The 23,559-nt window shown below is 39.7% G+C and overlaps 1 protein-coding gene across 1 annotated transcript in view; it reads right to left on the reverse strand.

Annotated features, from left to right (window-relative positions):
- Nucleotides 1–23,559, reverse strand: part of SPATA16 (spermatogenesis associated 16) — a 213,933-nt gene that overhangs the window by 41,317 nt on the left and 149,057 nt on the right. The window contains exon 8 of the mRNA XM_026668387.2: nt 14,349–14,513. Coding sequence (XP_026524172.1) covers nt 14,349–14,513 — 165 coding nt within the window. The remainder of the gene's footprint in view (nt 1–14,348; nt 14,514–23,559) is intronic.

A 23,559-nucleotide genomic window follows, 5' to 3' on the forward strand; every position in this document is an offset into this window, starting at 1 on the left:
GGGATTCTGTCTTTTATCAGAAGGACTGATACATTTAGGAAGGGTCTACTTCAAACTGTTACAAGGGATAATTTTAACCAGTTTTAATGATCAGGGGCTACACTTAACATTTCTGAGAGAAGCCAAGAGTTGCTGTGGGTGGAACGATGCATATACAGGCAGGATTACGATGCTGTTTCTTGCCTTCCTCCGGATTTTCTTTACTTTTAAAATGTGAATTGAAGCTCAGTCTTTGTGTTTTCCCTCTCAGATTTTCAGTCATTGGGTTCAGTGGCTGAGCATGACCTTTAGAGCCACAAAAATGTGGATTGGGGACCACATGTGTCCCTGGGATTTATAGGTTGCTAGCCAAGAGCTAAAATAACATATAGCTTTCCTCCTTTTGAGATCTTTCTTTGTGGAGGCAACATTGGATTCAGTCACTAGCCTGGTCTCTAATGTTTGGAACAACTTTCCTACAGATGTTGTGAAAGCTCCAACACTGGAAGTTTTCTAGAAGAGATTGGACAACCATTTGTCTGAAATGGTATCAGGTTTCCTGCTTGAGCAGGGAGTTGGACTAGAAGACCTCTAAAGTCCCTTCCAACTCTGATTTCTATTCTGTTCCGTTCCATTCCATTCCATTCCATTCCATTCCATTCCATTCCATTCCAAGGTAGCGCAGTGGTTAGAGTGCAGTACTGCAGGCTACTTCTGGTTACTGCAGGTTGCCTGCAATTTGGCAGTTCAAATCTCACCAGGCTTAAGGTTGATTCAGCCTTCCATCCTTCCGAGGTCAGTTAAATGAGGACCCAAATTGTTGGGGGCAATATGCTGATTCTGTAAGCAGCCTAGAGAAGGCTGTAAAGCACTGTAAAGTGGTATATAAGTCTAAGTGCTAGTGCTAGTGCTAGTGCTAGTGCTACTCTACTCTACTCATCTATTACATAAAGAACAGGTGTCCCCAACCCTGGTCTGTGAACCAGCACCAGTCCATGGCATGCCAGCAACCAGGCCACGCAAACAAGCAAAGCCTCATTCATGGGATGCAAACAGCATGCAAAACCGCACCCCCTCTGGTCCATGGAAAAACTTCTCCTCACAGAACCAGTTCCTAAAGCCCAAAAGGTTGATGGGGGGCACTGGACTAGAAGATCTCCAAATTCCCTTCCAACTCTCTTCTGATTTTGTAGTGTTCTAAGCCTACTACAAGACCTAGTTTGATGTAGTGGTTAGGGCAGTGGTGGCTAACCATTTGGGGCTCCTGTGCCAAAAATTGTGCATGCGCTCGTGTGTGCTCACTCATGTGCCAGCACCCAGAAGGCAATGTGCGCAACCTCCCACACCCCCTGCACAATGTGCACACAATTCCCTCACTTACCTACACTGTGCCTCACAGGTGACTTTCTGGCCAGTTTGAGGCCTTTTTCAGCCTCCCAGAGGCTTGACAAAAGCCTCTGCAGGCTTTGGAGGTTGAATAATAGGCCTGGTTTGTCACTTCCGGTATTACAGGAAGTGACGAAATGGGCCTATTATTGGGCCTGCAGAACCTTCAGAGGCTTTTTTCAAGCCTCTGGGAGGCCAAAAAAGACTTCAAACCAGCCAAAAAATCAGCTGTGAGGCGCATGCATGTGCAGTGAGGTAAGTTTGCCTGCAGCTCACGTGCCAGCACAAATGGCTCTGCATGCCATCATGGGGTTAGGGCATCAGGCTAGAATTCTAATTTCACTTTAGGCACAAAGCCAGCTGGGCAACCTTGGGACATTCACTCTCTCTCAGCCCTACGAAGGAGACAATGGTGAAGCACATCTGAAAAATCTTGCCAAGAAAACAGCAGGGTCTTCTTCAAGCAGACTTCAAGAATGGAACAGGATTGAATGGAAGAAAAAACAACAACCCGCAGGACTCAAAAGAAGTATGAAAGCTGAGCGGCTAGATTAGAAATGGGCCCCTTGAGGAGTGAGTTTGTGATACACAAGTTGTGGAGCTTAAAAAGATAAGGGAAGTTTTCTGTTCATTGTTGGAATATTTGGGAGGCAAGGAATCCTATCACTGCATTAAATTCTGTTTCACTGGAGGGAATATTCAGATTCCTCACCCAACTGAAAGGAGAAATACATTTGCATGCAGTATTTTCTGAAAAGGGTACAACATTTCAATAAAGCCGATTGTATCTTTAAGATGTGTTTAATTTACAGAAATTAATAATGACATTTTGTGGTGGTTTTTTTTTTTTTTTTTTTTTTTAAAAAGAGGGCTTCTGTTGGGATGGGTAGCTTTGAGTTTATGGATAAAGACTTGGTTCCTTCTTTCCTCCCTTCTTGGCCTCCTATCTTAAACTTTAAAGTCCTTATTTAATCATTTGAATCAGCAAAGCTTGGTTACTCTGTATGGAACAAGCCAACAGTTTCAACAGTTTAAAAACCAGTTTAAAATTCTGGTTTGTTAATTGCAGGAAAGTAGTCTTTTGAAGATTTTCTGACTTGTTGTGGAGAAGAGAGGAGAAAAAAATACATTAGGATATTGTGTGCAAACCTATTTGCTTTTGTGGTGATATGCTTGTCTTCGTGATGACTATCAATATATTTTGAGAGAAGACAATAACAACAAAAGTACGGTGGGTAATTAATCCAAAATATTAAGCATTCTGTAAATTGTTTGGCTTTTATTTATTTATTTATTTATTTATTTATTTGTTTGTTTATTTGTTTATTTATTTATTTATTGAATTTATATTTATATTCATCACCTATATCAACGATTAGATAATCTATTTCTATAAAATATTTTATTAATGGTTTAATTGATTTATTGTTTTAATTGATTAGTATGATTAGAGTGTTTAGTGCAAATAGTGTGATTACTGACTAGTTTAAAAGATCAAGATTCATGTAATTTAACTGAATAGTAAAATCAATGATTTAGTGAATTTAAATGAACAGTGTGATTAATGATTAGTGTAATTAGTTGATTAGTGATTAGAGTAATTAATTGATTAGGCTGATTGTTGCTCAGGAATATTATCTGACTAGAGAGATTACTGCAATTGATTGTTTGATTTGATATTGGCTATATAGATTACCCAAAATTGTTCCTTTAATTAATTCAATCAACGTACTATCTTAACAAACCTACCATGCCAAAAAGAAAATCCAACGCCAAACCACAACCTAAAGAGAAGATAATCCCCACCAATGAACCACAAGACTCCTGCACATGCCTTAAATGCTACAAAAATCTAAAGGATAATGAAAACTCCATCAAATGTTCTCTGTGTAAAAAATACGCTCATCATGACTGCTTGGGATTACCTGAGCAAATGATTCAATACCTAGAATCATCCAATGAGTTTCCATATCTCTGCAAATTATGCAGACCCAAACTGGATCTGTCTAAAAGAGTTGATACCATTGAAACCATTGAAACATCCCTTAACACCATAGTAGCATCCCTGGACGCCGTAAAGAAAGAATATCCAACTTTGAAAAAAAAGACACAACGCAAAAACCTGAACATCCAATAGCTACAAACCACATCTCTACCCAACAACCACAACCCAATCCAAAACCCAATCCACAATAAACACAACCCAGACAAATATTGATATCCCAATCCTCATCAGAGAAGCCGTTGAGCGTGAACGGAAAGCGTCCAAACGCCATCTTATTTGGTCTAGAGGACATCAATGACAATGATGACATCACAACTGTCCGAAACATCATCAGTGATTATCAAGCATCAACCATCTCCGCTGATGAAATACTTGACATTTCACGCATTGGCCGAGAGCTCAAAAACAGAGACGGCTCTGTGGCCCCACGCTTGTGCAGGGTCATTTGCAAAAATGAATCAAGCAAACGTAAATTCATTTACACTATAAATTCACTCGCCAAAACCAACACCAACCATAAGAACCTCCGTTGTCGCCCTGACCTAACCATACAGCAACGTGCCCGCTCCCGTGTACTCCGCACTGAACTCAAAAAACGTCTAGACAATGGAGAGAAGGACCTGTACATTGACTACCATGCTGACTGTATCAAAAGTAAGCCACACAACCCGCAACTCAGCTTTAACCCTCAACCACAACCCTACCTCAACCGATCCACCATCACCCAAGACTAGGCATGCACGCCCTAACTACCTCAATTCCAACTACTACTGGCCTTAAATGCAAACTACTCAATGCAAGAAGCCTCGTGAATAAAATACCTGAATTTTTCCTCCTACTAAATATGGCTAAATTCGACATTATATTTGTCTGTGAAACATGGCTCAATGAATCTCTCCCTGACTCCATTACCACAGTAAGGGACTATCATGTTTACCGATCAGATCGTGAAATTCGTAGAGGAGGTGGTGTTGCTATCTTCTATAAAAAGTCCTTACATCTAAAAAATATCCAAGTTACCCAGGAGCTTGCTCTTCCTGAGACCATCATCTGTGAACTATCCTTAAATATCACAATTTGATTCTTACTATGTTACAGAGCACCTGATTATGACATCGAACATGTAAACAAGCTAAATACATTACTAACATGGGCTGCATCCTGCCCATACCCTTTCATCTTTCTTGGTGATTTCAATCTACCTCATATTGACTGGACCCTAAATGAATGTACAACTGAAATCATACACACAACCTTCTACAATGCTATTACAAATCTGGGACTGGAACAACTAGTAACCAACAACACTAGACTAAACAACTGCCTCGATCTCATCTTCTGCAATAGTTTGAATTTAATTTACGGAATACAAACTAAAGAACCCTTTTCCAGCAGTGACCACAATATGATTGACTTTTGTCTCAACATACGCCCACACAAAAATCACCACAATGATGTAATCCCCAATTGTAACTTCAAAAAGGCAACTATGATCTTATAGACAACGATCTCTCATCCCTTGATTGGCAATCTCTATTCACTGGATGCAATACTGTTGAAGACCATTACAACATATTTTTACTTGAAGTCAAAAGAGTCATCAAACTATATGTACCAACAACAACTCCCAAAACAAAACAAAAAAGCAGATTACCCATAACAATAAGGAAACTTCAATCCAAAAAGAGATCACTCTGGCGGAAAAACAAATCTGGTCACGTTGCCAATTTCAAAAGCCGATACAAAAATTTATGCCACCAGATAAAGACCGAATGCATCAATTATCACATTAAACAAGAGGAAAACCTTCTAAGCACCAATTCCACCTGTGCTTTTTACAATTTTGTAAACAACAAACTAAAAGACTCAAGGTCTATCCCACCCTTGATAGGACCTGATGGTAAAGACTGCAACGACGACACCACTAAAGCCAACATCTTTAACACATTCTTCAGCTCAGTATTTGTAAACAGCAATGGATCATGCCCAGTATTTCCTAGCCGTACCACAGATAACAACAATGATCTAATACATATCGATTTTACGGAAGACAATGTTGAAAAAGCACTACGCAATCTAAAACCATCTCTATCTATTGGACCTGATGGAATATGTGCCTACTTCTTAAAAAAGCTATCCACTGCCATAGCCAAACCTCTAAGCATAATCTTTGAAAAATCTTTCAGGACCAGCTCCTTGCCTAACCTATGGTCACAAGCCACAGTCATCCCCATCTTCAAAAAGGGAGACCCAAGCCTAGTTGAAAATTACAGACCAATCTCCTTATGCTGCGTCACCTGTAAAGTCATGGAATCAATTATTAACCAATCCATCATCCTCCACTTAGAGACAAACAACCTACTCTCCAATAAACAATTTGGTTTCAGAAAAAAACTATCCTGTAATCTGCAACTCTTACACTGCAAAAACATATGGACGACACAACTCGACCAGGGCAAAGCAATAGACGCAATCTACATAGACTTCTGTAAAGCCTTTGATTCAGTGGTACACGACAAACTACTCCTAAAAATAAAATCCTATGGTATCTCTGGACAACTGAATAACTGGATAGAAGCATTCCTGGCAAACAGACAACAAATGGTCAAAATTGGGAGCGTCCTATCAAATTCTGTACCTGTCAATAGTGGTGTCCCCCATGGCAGTGTTCTAGGACCAACTCTCTTCATACTCTACATAAATGACCTCTGTGATCATATTAAGAGCAATTGCGTTCTTTTCGCTGATGATGTAAAGCTGTTCAATACCACAGACAATACTGCTACCCTACAAAAAGATCTTGACTATGTATCAGAATGGTCAAACAAATGGCAACTTCAAATCTCAACAAATAAATGCTCTGTCTTACATATTGGCAAAAAAAAATCAGAAAATAAAATACAAGCTGAATAGTCAAGATCTTGTTGATGACCCAAGCTCTGTAAAGAATACTCACCTCTAATGATCTAAGTGCTAGAGCCCACTGCAACTACATAGCCAAAAAGGCATTAAGAGTTGTTAACCTAATCCTACGTAGCTTTTTCTCTGGTAATATCACACTACTAACCAGAGCATACAAAACATTTGCTAGACCAATACTCGAATACAGTTCATCAGTCTGGAACCCACATTACGTATCTGATATTAGCACAATTGAGAAAGTCCAGAAATATTTCACAAGAAGAGTTCTCCACTCCTCTACTCGTTGTAGAATACCTTATGCCACCAGACTTGAAATTCTAGAACTAGAAAACCTTGAATTACGCCGTCTTCGGTCTGATTTAAGCATGGTATATAAAACCATACATTGCAATGTCCTACCTGTCAATGAATACTTCAGCTTCAACCATAACAACACAAGAGCACACAATAGATACAAACTCAAAGTTAACCGCAGCAAACTTGATTGCAGGAAATACGACTTCAGCAATAGAGTGGTCAATGTCTGGAATACTCTACCCGACTCTGTAGTTTCTTCCCCAAACCCCAAAAACTTTAACCTTAGACTGTCTACTATTGACCTCACCCCTTTCCTAAGAGGTCTGTAGGGGGCGTGCATAAGCGCACCAACGTGCCTACCATCCCTGTCCTATTGTTTCTCTTATTCTTCTTTTATTTTTCTTATATGTACCCATTTCATGTATTCACAACTATGTATACACTTATACTTATTATCTTGTAAACAATTGGCAAATCAAATAAATAAATAAAATAAATAAATAAATAAATAAATATTGCCGCCTATTCACCCATGATGTCTCAAGGCGGCTTACAGAATATAAAACCACATTTAAAACAATAAAACTAATAAAAAGAATCAAATAAACTAATACAGTATAATATAATAAAATCACACACATCCTGCCCTGGTGGCAGCAGATCACACAAGCCATTTAATGGGCTCCATCCCGCTCTTGGTTCCCCAGGCCCACTGGCAGAACCAGGTCTTCAGCACCTTCTGGAAGAGTATTAGAGTGATACTCTAATCTCTGGGGGAATGATGTTCCAGAGAGAGGGAGCCACCACAGAGAAGGCCCTTCTTCTGTGTCCCAACAGGTGTATCTCCCTTGAGGATGGGACTTGCAGCATTCCCTGCCTCCTTGCTCTGATGAGTCGGGTAGATGTGACCAGCAAGAGACAGTCCGTCTGATAACCGGGTCCCAAGCCATGACTTTAAAGGTGACAACCAGCACCTTGAATTGCACCCGGAAGCAAATCGGCAGCTAATGCAGCTCCCGCAGGAGAGGTAATACACGTGCACACTGGGGTCTGCACAAAACCATGTGGGCCGCTGCATTTTGCACCAATTGGAGCCTCTGGATGCTCTTCAAGGGCAGCCCCATGTAGAGCCCCATACTAGATTTAGTATGCTGTATGGTCTCAAGTGATGCAATTTGTAAACTATGATTTGGGGTTTGTGAGTGGAAGACTATCCAGTTATGATTTACTCAATACATCCTGGCTAGGGAAAGCATTGCTTAGGATAATGTGCAAATCCAACTGGAAATTCAGTTTGTCCTTGGTTCAGTTTGTTTGTATCATGGAATTATCCATATTAGCTCCTTGGCTCTAACCTAGACCTCCTCACTTTCCAGCTTTGTGATATGAACAGCAAAATTAAATTATTAAGCACATAAACAAGATTAGGTCTAAAATTTTGATAGGAGTTTCATTTGATTTTCCTGATTCTGTAACAAAAACAATGCTCTCCTGTTTCCATTAAACACTGCAGTCCTAATCTTGAAATGGATGGGGCAATCAAGTTCAAACAGAGTTTAAGTTAAGAGGATGTAGTGAAAAGTACCACTAAGAAAGTAGGCTTCATGCTTTCAGCATTTTTTAGTAGAACTAGCACATTTTTCAATCGTAGGAATATTCTATAGCAGATGAAAATCTCCAGCATAATTAGGCTATAGAATTCAGGAATGAAGATGAATATATGTGTCCCAAGATAATGTTGCAGGATCCAATCAGTGGATGTATTATTTCATTGTCTTCTTTCTCCCACCATATGGAAAGCTTAAAAGTGCTGGCTTTTAACTATACTTTTTAATTATAATTTTACTTACCCTTATGGATATAAACTTCTCCCTCTAAAAACTTACATTTGGCTTCATTATATTATAGATGTGTGCTTGGGTAAATATGGATCCAAATGGATTCCAATTTGGATAACCTTATTTTTTTTCCCCACAGGTCTGCATTTTCACAATCTTAGGATGGTTTGTGATACATTTTCTAAGTTCAGATAGAACTTAAACCAAGGAAATGGAATAGGACGGCAGAAGAAGCTAAACTGTTCAAACACTGACCAAGCTAAGCTAGTTGTATAGCTACATATGGTCATCTTTATTTGATCTGATCAAGTGTTTCATATGAACATAGCCAGATAGTAGCCTGCATGCAAAACAGACATTGTGTCATTGCATAGTATTTTCTTCCTTGCTTGCAGGCTTTTTGGTATTTTTGGGTTGGCTGCATTGGGGAACAATGTCCAGAATTAGCTGTATTTTCATCTGGACCAGCAGAGGGTCTCCTTGTGGTTTCAATGATAAATTCCTCAATGAGAATCCAACACTGAAGATGGAGAATGCAATTGTTTATCCACTGGTGAACACACTTCCAGCAGGGACTGATGATTGGATGTGCCAATATGAAAACATCTGACCCATTTTATTGTCTGCTTTATAGGGCAGGTTTCTGCTCTGAATGTTTTCTACTTGGATTTTGAGTTAAACTAATCTCCTGGGTATTTTAAGGGCCAAAGAAGGACATAGCAATAGCAACAGCACTTAGACTTTCTGAATATACATAGTGTTTTACACTCCTCTCTAACCGGTTTACAGAGTCAGCATATTGCCCTGAATAATCTGGCTCCTCATTTTACCAACCTTGGAAGGATGGAAGGCTGAGTCAACCTTGAGCCTGGTGAAATTCAAACTGCCAAATTGCAGGCAGCTGGCAGTCTGCAGAAGTAGCCTGCAGTATTGCATTCTAGCCACCATGCCACCACTACTCATTTTGGAAATGATTGGAAATTTCTATCAGTCTGATTTACTTATTGGGTATTGGGAATTATGTTGGCCTGAGGTGAACCTGCCCACCTGAAAAGCCATGAGCAACAGATATATAATCCGGGTCAGAGTCATAGAGGCAGGAAATGACAGTATAAGTTCTTCATATTTACATTTCTACTTCACTTTCTTCTGCCGCTGTATTTGTAGGGGAAGCATTTCTGGAACCCAATCCAATTATATAAATTGCAGTCCCTTAAACTGGCTCTGAATCTCCTTCATAGTTTAGTGAGTATTGCCTGCTCCAAATTTCCAACCATTTATAATATTATGGGTTCTTAGCAACAATTGCTCTTTGGCATGGCTCTGAGATTACCATATGGTGACATTGAAAAGTAGCTTATGAGTGTGGGGGACAGTTTTCTTCTTCTTCTTCTGAACAATAGCAACAACAAAGAACCTTAATGCCCTCAAGCCCTTTCAGAAGTTTTATTTATTTTATTTATTTATTTTATTTGCCAATTGTTTACAAGATAATAAGTATAAGTGTATACATAGTTGTGAATACATGAAATGGGTACATATAAGAAAAATAAAAGAATAAGAGAAACAATAGGACAGGGACGGTAGGCACGTTGGTGCGCTTATGCACGCCCCCCTACAGACCTCTTAGGAAAGGGGTGAGGTCAATAGTAGACAGTCTAAGGTTAAAGTTTTTGGGGTTTGGGGAAGAAACTACAGAGTCGGGTAGAGTATTCCAGACATTGACCACTCTATTGCTGAAGTCGTATTTCCTGCAATCAAGTTTGGTGCGGTTAACTTTGAGTTTGTATCTATTGTGTGCTCTTGTGTTGTTATGGTTGAAGCTGAAGTATTCATTGACAGGTAGGACATTGCAATGTATGATTTTATATACCATGTTTAAGTCAGACCGAAGACGGCGTAATTCAAGGTTTTCTAGTTCTAGAATTTCAAATCTGGTGGCATAAGGTATTCTACAACGAGTAGAGGAGTGGAGAACTCTTCTTGTGAAATATTTCTGGACTTTCTCAATTGTGCTAATATCAGATACGTAATGTGGGTTCCAGACTGATGAACTGTATTCGAGTATTGGTCTAGCAAATGTTTTGTATGCTCTGGTTAGTAGTGTGATATTACCAGAGAAAAGCTACGTAGGATTAGGTTAACAACTCTTAATGCCTTTTTGGCTATGTAGTTGCAGTGGGCTCTAGCACTTAGATCATTAGAGGTGAGTATTCCAAGGTCCTTTACAGAGCTTGGGTCATCAACAAGATCTTGACTATTCAGCTTGTATTTTATTTTCTGATTTTTTTTGCCAATATGTAAGACAGAGCATTTATTTGTTGAGATTTGAAGTTGCCATTTGTTTGACCATTCTGATACATAGTCAAGATCTTTTTGTAGGATAGCAGTATTGTCTGTGGTATTGAACAGCTTTACATCATCAGCGAAGAGAACGCAATTGCTCTTAATATGATCACAGAGGTCATTTATGTAGAGTATGAAGAGAGTTGGTCCTAGAACACTGCCTTGGGGGACACCACTATTGACAGGTACTGGATTTGATAGGACGCTCCCAATTTTGACCATTTGTTGTCTGTTTGACAGGAATGCTTCTATCCAGTTATTCAGTTGTCCAGAGATACCATAGGATTTTATTTTTAGGAGTAGTTTGTCGTGTACCACTGAATCAAAGACTTTACAGAAGTCTATGTAGATTGCGTCTATTGCTTTGCCCTGGTCGAGTTGTGTCGTCCATATGTTTTTGCAGTGTAAGAGTTGCAGATTACAGGATAGTTTTTTCTGAAACCAAATTGTTTATTGGAGAGTAGGTTATTTGTCTCTAAGTGGAGGATGATGGATTGGTTAATAATTGATTCCATGACTTTACAGGTGACGCAGCATAAGGAGATTGGTCTGTAATTTTCAACTAGGCTTGGGTCTCCCTTTTTGAAGATGGGGATGACTGTGGCTTGTGACCATAGGTTAGGCAAGGAGCTGGTCCTGAAAGATTTTTCAAAGATTATGCTTAGAGGTTTGGCTATGGCAGTGGATAGCTTTTTTAAGAAGTAGGCACATATTCCATCTGGTCCAATAGATAGGGATGGTTTTAGATTGCGTAGTGCTTTTTCAACATTGTCTTCTGTGAAATCGATATGTATTAGATCATTGTTGTTATCTGTGGTACGGCTAGGAAATACTGGGCATGATCCATTGCTGTTTACAAATACTGAGCCGAAGAATGTGTTAAAGATGTTGGCTTTAATGGTGTCGTCGTTGCAGTCTTTACCATCAGGTCCTATCATGGGAGGGATGGACCTTGAGTCTTTTAGTTTGTTGTTTACAAAATTGTAAAAAGCACGGGTGGAATTGGTGCTTAGAAGGTTTTCCTCTTGTTTAATGTGATAATTGGTGCATTCGGTCTTTATCTGGTGGCATAAATTTTGTATCGGTTTTTGAAATTGGCAATGTGACCAGATTTGTTTTTCCGCCAGAGTGATCTCTTTTTGGATTGAAGTTTCCTTATTGTTATGGGTAATCTGCTTTTTTGTTTTGTTTTGGGAGTTGTTGTTGGTACATATAGTTTGATGACTCTTTTGACTTCAAGTAAAAATAAGTTGTAATGGTCTTCAACAGTATTGCATCCAGTGAATAGAGATTGCCAATCAAGGGATGAGAGATCGTTGTCTATAAGATCATAGTTGCCTTTTTTGAAGTTACAATTGGGGATTACATCATTGTGGTGATTTTTGTGTGGACGTATGTTGAGACAAAAGTCAATCATATTGTGGTCACTACTGGAAAAGGGTTCTTTAGTTTGTATTCCGTAAATTAAATTCAAACTATTGCAGAAGATGAGATCGAGGCAGTTGTTTAGTCTAGTGTTGTTGGTTACTAGTTGTTCCAGTCCCAGATTTGTAATAGCATTGTAGAAGGTTGTGTGTATGATTTCAGTTGTACAATCATTTAGGGTCCAGTCGATATGAGGTAGATTGAAATCACCAAGAAAGCTAAAAGGGTATGGGCAGGATGCAGCCCATGTTAGTAATGTATTTAGCTTGTTTACATGTTCGATGTCATAATCAGGTGCTCTGTAACATAGTAAGAATCGAATTGTGATATTTAAGGATAGTTCACAGATGATGGTCTCAGGAAGAGCAAGCTCCTGGGTAACTTGGATATTTTTTAAATGTAAGGATTTTTTATAGAAGATAGCAACACCACCTCCTCGACGATTTTCACGATCTGATCGGTAAACATGATAGTCTCTTACTGTGGTAATGGAGTCGGGGAGAGATGCATTGAGCCATGTTTCACAGACATATATAATGTCGAAGTTAGCCATATTTAGTAGGATGAGAAATTCAGGTATTTTATTCACGAGGCTTCTTGCATTGAGTAGTTTGCATTTAAGGCCGGCAGTAGTTGGAATTGAGGTAGTTGGGGGCGTGCGTGCCTAGTCTTGGGTGATGGTGGATCAGTTGAGGTAGGGTTGTGGTTGAGGGTAAAAGCTGAGTATTGGATTGCGTGGCTTACTTTTGATACAGTCAGCATGGTAGTCAATGTACAGGTCCTTCTCTCCATTGTCTAGACGGTTTTTGAGTTCAATGCGGAGTACACGGGAGCGGGCACGTTGCTGTATGGTTAGGTCAGGGCGACAACGGAGGTTCTTATGGTTGGTGTTGGTTTTGGCGAGTGAGTTTATAGTATAAATGAATTTACGTTTGCTTGATTCATTTTTGCAAATGACTCTGCACAGGCGTGGGGCCACAGAGCCGTCACTGTTATTGAGCTCTTGGCCAATGCGTGAAATGTCAAGTATTTCATCAGCGGAGATGGTTGATGCTTGATAATCCCTGATGATGTTTCGGACAGTTGTGATGTCATCATTGTTATTGGTGACCTCTAGACCAAATAAGATGGCGTTTGGACGTTTCCGTTCACACTCAACAGCTTCTCTGATGAGGATAGGGATATCAATATTTGTCTGGGTTGTGTTTATTTGTGGATTGGGTTTTGGATTGGGTTGTGGTTGTTGGGTAGAGATGTAGTTTGTAGCTATTGGAAGTTCAGGTTTTTGCGTTGTTTCTTTTTTTTCAAGGTTGGATTGGAGTCTTTGCTTTGCCTCCCAAGAACAAGTAATCTTATGTAGATGTGATTCCTACTACATTTGTCCTATCATGGATCTTCACACTCCATCATATCCCCACATTTACTTGCAAGGGAGCCATGGCTTTTACATCCCTGCATTCTGTTTGACCTTAGATCATCGTGTCCTTCTTCTTGTGACTCTATTGCAGGGGTGTCAGACGGGATTTCTTCGAAGGCCAGATCAGCATTGTAGTTCTCCTTTGTGGGCCAGCCCGGGCGGGGGGGCGTGGAAAGGGGAGACAGCCTGGATAGCCTCCTGCAGCACTTTGCTGGCCAAAATGGGGGAGGGGGGCACATGCAGCCAGTTTCCAGCCTGGAATGCCTCCTGAAGAACTTTGCCAGCCAAAATGGGGCATGTGTGTGTGTAGTGGGGGAACGTGCAGCCCATTTTCAGACTGGATGGCCTCCTGAATCATTTTGTCATTTTGGTTGCCAAAGGCACCATGGGCCAGTCCTTTGCTATTTCCAGGCAGCCCCAGATTTAAGCATTGACTTTGACACCCTTGCTGTGTCCCTTACCCTCACATATGCAATAGAACACTAGTTAGGAAAATTATAATTTACGGTCTTTCACAATAGAACAAAGAGATCTTGCAATGGCCATAAAAATATTGCCCTGAATCCAGGCCACTTCATACGCTTAGCCCAGACTTTGGCAGAATGTCATGCTCAGGATTTCAGAGTCCCAGTACATATTCCTAAGGACCAGAAAATAAAAATAAAATTCTAGCTTCCTTCCTTCCTTTGTCCTCTAAACCAATTCCAAAAGGGCTGAGAAACAGCATGCTTACCAGTTCTGCATCTGGTTGGCTGATATCCTGGAGGTAAGGAATAGTGGCCAGCTCAGCCATAGCTTGATTGATCACTTGAGATTGTTCCTTGATGCGCTGCAGGCGTCCAAGGAGGCTTGCATATTGCAGCTTTTCTATCACACCTGAACATGCACAGAAGGATTCCTGGGGTCACAAGGAAAAGGAGAGTGGTTAGAGGTTGAAAGCTGTGGAAGTGATCTCATTTCATCCCTTAACAACTGACGTTGGCTCTTATTATAATCACACATTTGACTTTCACATAAACAGGCCAATGGAATATTTTTGATCTATAATTGTTAACTGGGGTGAACAAGTATGGCTCCAATACACATGTTCCCAGATGCTATAGCAGGGGTCTTCAAACTTGACAGCTTTAAGACTTGTGTCAGGCATCCATAAATTGCTCTGGAATTTAATTAAGCTCTGGAATTCATAGCTGCCAACGTGTGGACTCCAACTTCCAGAATCCCTGAGCTAACATGACTGGAGGAGGAATTCTGAGCATTGAAGTCCACAAGTCTTAAAGCTGTCAAGTTTGAAGACCCCTGTGCAAAAGGTATATTTATTTATTTTTATTTATGTATTTATTTGATTTGTCAATCGCTTACAAGATACAGGTATAAGAATAAACATAGTTTTGAATACATGAGATGGATACTTATAAGAAAAATAAAAAGAAACAATAGGACAGGGACGGTAGGCACAATTGGTGTGCTTATGTGTGCCCCCTACAGGCCTCTTAGGAAGGGGGTGAGGTCAATAGTAGACAGTCTAAGGTTAAAGTTTTTGGGGTTTGGGGAAGAAACCACAGAGTCAGGCAGAGTATTCCAAACATTGATCACTCTGTTGCTGAAGTCGTATTTCCTGCAATCAAGTTTGGTGGGGTTTACCTTGAGTTTGTATCTATTGTGTGCTCTTGTATTGTTATGATTGAAGCTGAAGTATTCATTTGCAGGTAGGACATTGCAATGTATGATTTTATATACTATATTTAGATCGAACCAAAGGCGGCGTAGTTCTAGGTTTTCTAGGTCTAGAATTTCAAGTCTGGTGGCATAAGGTATTCTGCAACAAGTAGAGGAGTGGAGAACTCTTCTTGTGAAATATTTCTGGACTTTCTCAACTGTGTTAATATCAGATACATAATGTGGGTTCCAGACTGATGAGCTGTATTCGAGTATTGGTCTTGCAAATGTTTTGTATGCTCTAGTTAGTAGTGTGATATTACCAGAGAAAAAGCTACGTAGGATTAGATTAACAACTCTTAACGCCTTTTTGGCTATGTAGTTACAGTGGGCTCTAGCACTTATATCATTAGAGATGAGTACTCCAAGATCCTTGACAGAGTTTGGATCATCAACAAGGTCTTGACTATTCAGCCTGTATTTTATTTTCTGATTTTTTTTGCCAATATGTAAGACAGAGCATTTATTTGTTGAGATTTGAAGTTGCCATTTGTTTGACCATTCTGATACATAGTCAAGGTCTTTTTGGAGGGTAGCAGTATTGTCTGTGGTGTTGAATAGCTTTACATCATCAACGAAGAGAATGCAGTTGCTCTTAATGTATCCTTCCTCTATCTATGAGTTGATAGTGAACTGTAATGTGACAAGAATGGGGAACATTCATATATACATTACCAGTATATATTACAGAATACAGAATAACAGAGTTGAAGAGATATTGGAGGTCTTCTAGTCCAACTCCTGCTCAAGCAGAAGACCCTATAGCATTTCAGACAAATCGTTGCCCAGTCTCTTTTTAAAGGCTTCCAGTGTTGGAGCACCCACGCCTTCTGAAGGCAAACTATTCCACGGGTTAATTGTTCTATCAGGACATTTCTTCTCAGTTCTAGGTTGCTTCTCTTTTTTGTTTAGTTTCCATTCATTGCTTCAGTTTACATTGAAATCCTAATTTATTGAAAGTTTAATTAAAATGCCTTTTTATTCTGATCCTGCCCCTTTCCTCGTCCTCCCATGCTAATTTTATTTTATAATCAAGTCTTTGAGCCAGTGGTGGGATTCAATTTTCTTTTTACTACCAGTTCTGTGGGTGTAGCTTGGTGGGCATGGTGTGGCTTGGTGGGCGTGGTTTGGTGGGTGTGGCAGGGGAAGGATACTGCAAAATCCCCATTCCCTCCGCACCCCACTAACCTGCTTTCCAGCTCTGTTCTCCTGTGCAAGAGAAAGACCCAGCCGATCAGCTGGGACTCAGGAGGCAGAGAGTAGATGGGGGCGGGGCCAGTCAGAGGTGGTATTTGCTGGTTCTCTGAACTATTCAAAATTTCCACTACTGGTTCTCCAGAACTGGTCAGAACCTGCTGAATACCACCTCTGCCTCGGGCTACTTCAAGGTCATTTGCAGTCCTTAGGCCTCCAAAATGGAAGGTGCAGATGAAGTGGCAGAGATCTTGTCTAAGAGATCACACTTCAGCCTGTATCTCTCTCAGCCACACATGGAATACATTAGCTCAACTATATTTTATGCCCAGATTTACTGCTTCTCCAGAAAATTGCTAGGCACATGCTTAAGCAAACAAGTTCATCTCTTTTTAGAAGAGTGCTAAACCATGTTAGACCACATCAGTGATCTGTCATTAGGGGAACTTGAAAAATAGCTAAAACTCTCATCCAAGGCACTTGCCCATAGTACCTAGGTTTACTGCTAAGTCCACGCTACGGACAATGATTGATCATTTTTCCTGCTGGCAAATGACATTAAATCAGAGAGGAAACACAGACAGGGGAATCCATCAATTGGTTTCTAAAAACTGTCGCATATTTAATATGCAGCCAGAGTAAGCAGTCTCATCACCAAAGCTAAATAAGGACCCCGCACTTTAAAAGGGATATGGAGAAACTGGAGTAGGTTAAAACTGGAGAGCTGCCAGGATGATAAGGGACGTAGAAACCAAACCCTAGGGGGAGTGGTTAAAGGAGACATGTTTTTTTAGCTTGCAAAAAAGAAAGCAGAGGAGAGACATGATAGCTGCTACAAAGATATATGTCAAGCACAAGACATATGAGGGCAGGACAAAGATCAATGGATTAAAAAGGATTTTTTTTGGTGTGGAATATTAGAAGGAATTGGGTTATGGTAAAAGGTAGCTAAAGAAACTGTTAGTTTAGAACAGTGGTGGGCAACTATAGTCATTTGATGACTTGTGGACTTCAACTCCCAGAATTCCATGCTGGCTCAGGAATTCTGGGATTTGAAGTTCACAGGTCATAAAATTGCTCTAGTGACCCATCCCTGGTTTAGAACAATGGTGGATTCTCTCCAATGGAAGTTTGCAAATGAGGAACAAATAGCCGAACACCTTCTGAGGTAGTTCAGTGCCTTTCTGCACTGAGCAGGAAGTTGGACTAGATTACCTGTAAGATCTTTTCCAATTCACACATTCCATGATTCTTCATATGAAGTGCACTCGATTGGCCAATAATCATTCTTAAACTGGTTACTGAATTAAAACAGGTTTGGTCCTATGCTTAAATATTATTATGTCTAATAATTTACTCATGCCTTTACCAAGGTACATTTCGATTTGGAAATGCTACAGTACAGGTGACTTGACTTATGATTGTTCACCTAGTGACCATTTGACATTATGATGGCTGAATTTTCCACCACCACCTGCCCCATGTGCTTACATCATCACATTTTTAGAGCTCAGCAAACAAGTCATTTTTATGGTCATTTGCAGCATCTCGCAGTCATGTGACCATGCATTTCAATGCTTTTTGCTGGTTTCTGCTTGCCAGATAAATATAAAATTATGAGTTACCAATAAAGGAGATATTTGTAGCTCAGGATTGAAATGGTGGCTCCTTGGTGTTCTCTGATCTTGGTTGTTGGTTTTTTCTTTGGGTAATGAAACATCTGCAAGAAAACAACCAAGCTCAGAGAACACCAAGGACCCCTCAAATTATGAATGAACTGAACAGGTTGAGTTCATCTGTTCTACGCCACAAAAAAGCCAATCAGGATTAAAACTAACCAAACCTGGCACATTGTACAAATGCACCTGCTAGATTTAGTTAAATGTATTATATACAAAGGCAGCAAGGATCTTCTAACAGATGAACTGAAAAGTGATAAGAATATGATTTCACCTCCCCTTAATATCCTGGCTCATAAGCTTTCTTCATTTTTCCCTTTGAAACTGTTTGGGTTCCTTCACTAACATGTTAGAATTGGAAAGAAATGTGGTGATAGGTACATCTCTCATGTCCCTTCGCAGTCAACTTTTAAGCAAAACCCCGAGGCATTGCTTCTGGCAGGATTTGAAATGCTATATGCCAACATCTCAGACTGGATTTTTGTGTGTGTGAGAAAAGGAAGTGTTATCTAAAGGTGGCCTTGAAATAACTAGGTCAAGGCATGCAGTGGAAAAAAAGATAGAGGGGGGAATCAAGAATGCTTAATATCTGAGAACTCAAGTTAGGAAGCATTCTGCTTTCCAGTCCTATTTTATACAAGCATTTCATTCCCTATGACACCAGTGGGAGGAAGAGGTTTCCAAGCAAAATTCAAATGGATTAATCAGAATCTTGGATGGCTTCACTAGACCTCTTCCAGAAGATTCCTTGCATCCCCTAACTGAAGTACAAATAAATTTTGCCACCATGTTGCTTTGTTTTCATCCCTCGCCTATAATTGAGGCAGCTGAAGCTTGTTCTTGGTTGTTCTATGCCTAAAAACAGAGTCCCCAGCCCAGGAACCAAATAAAAAGCAACCTAAATGGTGATAAAGAGACGCAGCCAGAAAATAGGCAGCATCTGAGAAAACTGGGAAAAGAGAGGTGTTTTTTCCTTCCCTCAGATGGGCATGAGGGAAAAACACTTCGAGTCATTTCCTTCAGATGGAGCCAAGATTGAAAAGAAGACAAAAGTCAAGAAGAGCAGCCAGGAACAAACAAGATGAAAAGGGGAAGAAAAAGCCAAGACTTTGAAAAAAAAAAGAAAAAAAGAAAATAGAAACTGAAAAAGATAAAAGATAAAAGACATATCGAACTCTGTAGAAAAAGGAGTATACTCTAAAGAGTGACAATACAGGAATTAAGATGTAAGAATGTAGAAATCAGCGGGAAAGAAGCAAATTAGTAATGTAGAACAGAAAAATGTGAGAATGTGATGAAATTGGGTTTTAAAGAATAATGTAAATTAAGAACCTATTGCCTTAAAAAGAGGACAATCAGTAGGAGATGGATGAACTCAGTTATAATGAAGATAAGGACATCTTTGGAAAAGCTGAATGTCCAAGTTAGGCACAGATTATTATGGAGAAAATCTGTCTGCTGCTAATCCTCACTTAGTGACTACAATTGGGACCAGCCATTGCTATGTGCCATGGTCATTAAGTGAAATATCATGTAACAGTGACTTACAATTTTATTTCTATTTGCTCATTTAACACTGCTTGTCATAAGCCAGGTGTAAAATACATAAATGGTGACCATATGACTGGAGACACTGTGATAGTTATAAATGTACATTGGTTGCAAAGTGCTCGAATGGTGTTCACATGATCACGGAGCACTGTGACGGTCATAAATGTGAAGATTGGTCTCAAAGTTGTTTTTGTACACTCTTTATAACTTAAAACAGTAATGAGACAAGGTAGGCACTAAGTGAGAATTATCTGTATGTGTTTGCTAAGACTGACAATGACTTAATGGTATGTAAAAAAAATACTGGGCATAGTTGAAATAAATAATTATATTATAAGATTGATTTCTGCACTAGTTGAAGGCATTTATAATTGACAAGGCCTTTTTTAAATGTGTCAAAGAAAAATTTCCCCTGTCACTGAAGGGAGAATATAGAAAACTCCATCCAATTGTCATAGTTTTTAAATGCTTGGTGACTTAAATACACTTTAAGTGTATTGAGTTGGTCAGTATGATTATTGGTGGTTTGAAGGAACAGCCTGCAATAGGAAGTGAGTCCTGGGGGAATCCACCAGTTCCTTTCCTAAAAATGGCTTGAAACTGGTGCTGATGGACAGCACCTTTACTAGCTCAAATTAGCCTTGGATATTTGGGATAAGTAACGGGACAGAATGTATGACAGTATGCTTTTACTGCTGATTGAAGGAGTAGTGGAAAAGCCACTACAGGTCCTGTTTTGCATGAGATTGAGTAATAGAGAAACTTCCTGGATTTGGATATGTGTCAGTTCTGCTTAGCTCTCCCTGGTCATTTTGGTTGAGGAAACCATGACAGTGTTGGACAGGCATGTCCAACCCATAGCCCCCAGGTTTCACATGTAGCCCTGGACAGCTAGTAACATGGCTGCACAAGATTGTAAACTTTTAACAGTATTATGTGATTTTTAATGATAATTATTATATACATTTTTATGCAGTCCGAGACAATTCCTCCTTACTCAATGTGGCCCAGGGTAGCCAAAAGTTGGACATGCCTGGTCTATAGGCTACATGTGCCTCCAGGATCAAGGTTTTTTTCTCTGAAATTTTTGACAGGACAAGCATATATCTTTTTTTTAAACCTTTTAAAAAGCAAAATGGGAAGTCTTAGGGAAGCATATCAATGTCTATAGCTCACCACTATGCAAACCTTTGAAAAAGGCCTGAAATTGCCCCTTTTCTATTGATTTTACTGACTGATTTTTAGCAGCACAATGATAGGCTCTTTTAGCTGGCTCGGGCCTCTTTTTTTAAAGAGTAGAAAAGAAATGTGAGTGTTTTGTTTCTCTTGTTCATCCCCACCCATAAAACATTTGCTGTGTCCAGCTGGCCAGGAGAGTGAATTGCAATTGCTGACATATCCTTGGTTTAAATAAATGGTCCAGGAAGAGATAGGGTGTGGCATCTATCATGCTCCTTAGCACAGATGTGTCAAGATTGTGGCAAGGCACTTCATTTCATTCCAGCTTTTTCTAAATGACTGTTGTTTGGCTCTCGAGCACTGTTATAACTTTTCTTTAACACCAGCATGTTTAAGCACCTGTAGTGATGTCATGATGATGCATACTATACGTCGTGCAGATGGCTCAATTCATCGATATATAAATTACTCAATTATATAACTATATCCTTAAGACCACACTTGGAATATTGCATCCAGTTTTGGTCACCACAATATAAAAAAAGATGTGAATTGAGAAAGAGAGCAAAGAAGAAGAACAAAGATGATAAGGACACTGAAGTCTAAAGCATATGAAGAACGGTTGCAGAAATTGGGTATGTCTAGTCTAGTGAAAGGAAGGACTAAGGATGACATGATAGCAGTGTTCCAATATTTGAGGGGCTTCCACAAAGAAAACGGGGTCAGCTTATTCTCCAAAGTACATTAGGGTAGAACAAGAAGCAATAGATGGAAACTTATCAAGGAAAGATCCAACCTAGAAATAAGGAGAAATTTCCCGACAGTTAGAACAATTAATCCAGGGGTCCCCCAATTCCAGGCCATGGTCCATTTGGAAGCAGGCTGTAGAAGCAGAAGGAGAGTATATGCACACATGCAGTTCCATTTGTGTGAGTGGTGGGTTCATGAGCCCACCGCTCATTGAAATGAAGCTGCATGCTCACTCACCATTCACATGTAACTATTCCCTCTCCCTCACTTCCTGCCAGTAGGCAAAGCTGGAAAGGTTGGAGATCACTGAATTAAATCAGTAGAACGACATGCCTCCAGGAATCGTGGGTGCTCCAACACTGGAGGTTTTTAAGAAGAAATTGGACAATCACTTGTCTCAAAGAATAGAATAGTTGGAAGGGATCTTGGAGGTCTTCTAGTCCAACCCTCTGCTTTTTTTTTTTTTAAACAAGTTTTATTATTTTTTTTCAAAACACACAAGTCGTCATTATCCATTACATATTTAAACCTTTTTCCATTATAAATTTAACAAGTCAGATAAACTATAATTCTGTTTTAAACCATTTCCATATAAACATACAAAAACCTCTTATCCATTTTCTCTTTCTTTCTCTTTACTCTTATTCCATTTTATTATTATTATTTCATCTATTTCTTTCTGACTTAGTTACCATTATTCTCATTCTATATTTCTGCAAGGTTTCATTAATTCTCCCCCCCCAAAAAAAACATATATACACAACACACAAAACATAAAAAAAGATCTTTTTGGAAAGTAACTTGGACCCAGGTATTTCTTTCTTCATGGACTCCAACTGTATTCATACTCATCTTACATATCATTACTTATTTTATTTACCATTCTAAATCTTCTATATTAACTTCTCCCCATATTTCACTCTTTTTAATTCTATCTTAATTAATCATCTTAATTTGAGTCATTATATTTGTATCTTTTGTCCATTCTTTATTGTCCCTTTGTCTCGTTCCTTATAATAAAAAAAAGAAATTTCTCCTGAAATCACTAATCTGCTTTTCAGACAAACGGTTATGCAATCTCTCCTTAAAAACTTCTAGTATTAGAGCATTCACAACTTCTGGAGGCAAGTTGTTCCACTGATTAATTGTTCTAACTGTTAGGAAGTTTCTCCTTAGTTTTAGGTTAGTTTTCTCCTCTTTTTTTGTATGATCAAAACTGGATGCAGTATTCCAAGTGTGGCCTTACCAAGGCATTATAAAGTGGTATTAACACTTCACGTGATCTTGATTCTATCCCTCTGTTTATGCAGCCTAGAACTATGTTGGCTTTTTGGGCAGCTGCAGCACACTGCTGGCTCATACTTAAACAATTGTCCACTGGGACTCCAAGATCCCTCTAACTTGGTAAATGGCATGGGGTTTCCTGCTTTGAGCAAGGGGTTGGACTAGAAGACCTCCAAGGTCCCTTCCATCTGTGTTATTCTGTTATTCTGTTATTTTGACATGCTTTCTAATGTAATTGTCCAGTTTGGTGGGCGTGGCTTGGTGGGCACATTCTGTGTGCGTGCACACACCAAATGCACACTTTGCACAGGTGCAGAGGCATTTGCGCAAGGGCAGAGGTGTTCTAACTCACCTACTGCAAGCCTGCATGATCCCGGTCGCTTCAGCAGCTGCCGCGTGGCACTCTTCTGTGCCACGCAAAGCAGCTGTCGTTCAAATTCAGAGGATGAAGGTGAGTATGGGAGCCTGGGTGGGCGGGCAGGCCCAACAACAGAGCAGCGAAGAGAACAGGTTTGGTCCCTGCTGCTCATCACTGCTACCGGCTTGGCAGAACCGGGCTGAACCAATAGAATACCACCACTGGAGAGG

This window comes from Notechis scutatus, chromosome 4 (assembly GCF_049901735.1).
Source record: "Notechis scutatus isolate UNSWTSFEM ecotype Mainland chromosome 4, rNotScu1.2, whole genome shotgun sequence".
Taxonomy (NCBI): Eukaryota; Metazoa; Chordata; class Lepidosauria; order Squamata; family Elapidae; genus Notechis; species Notechis scutatus.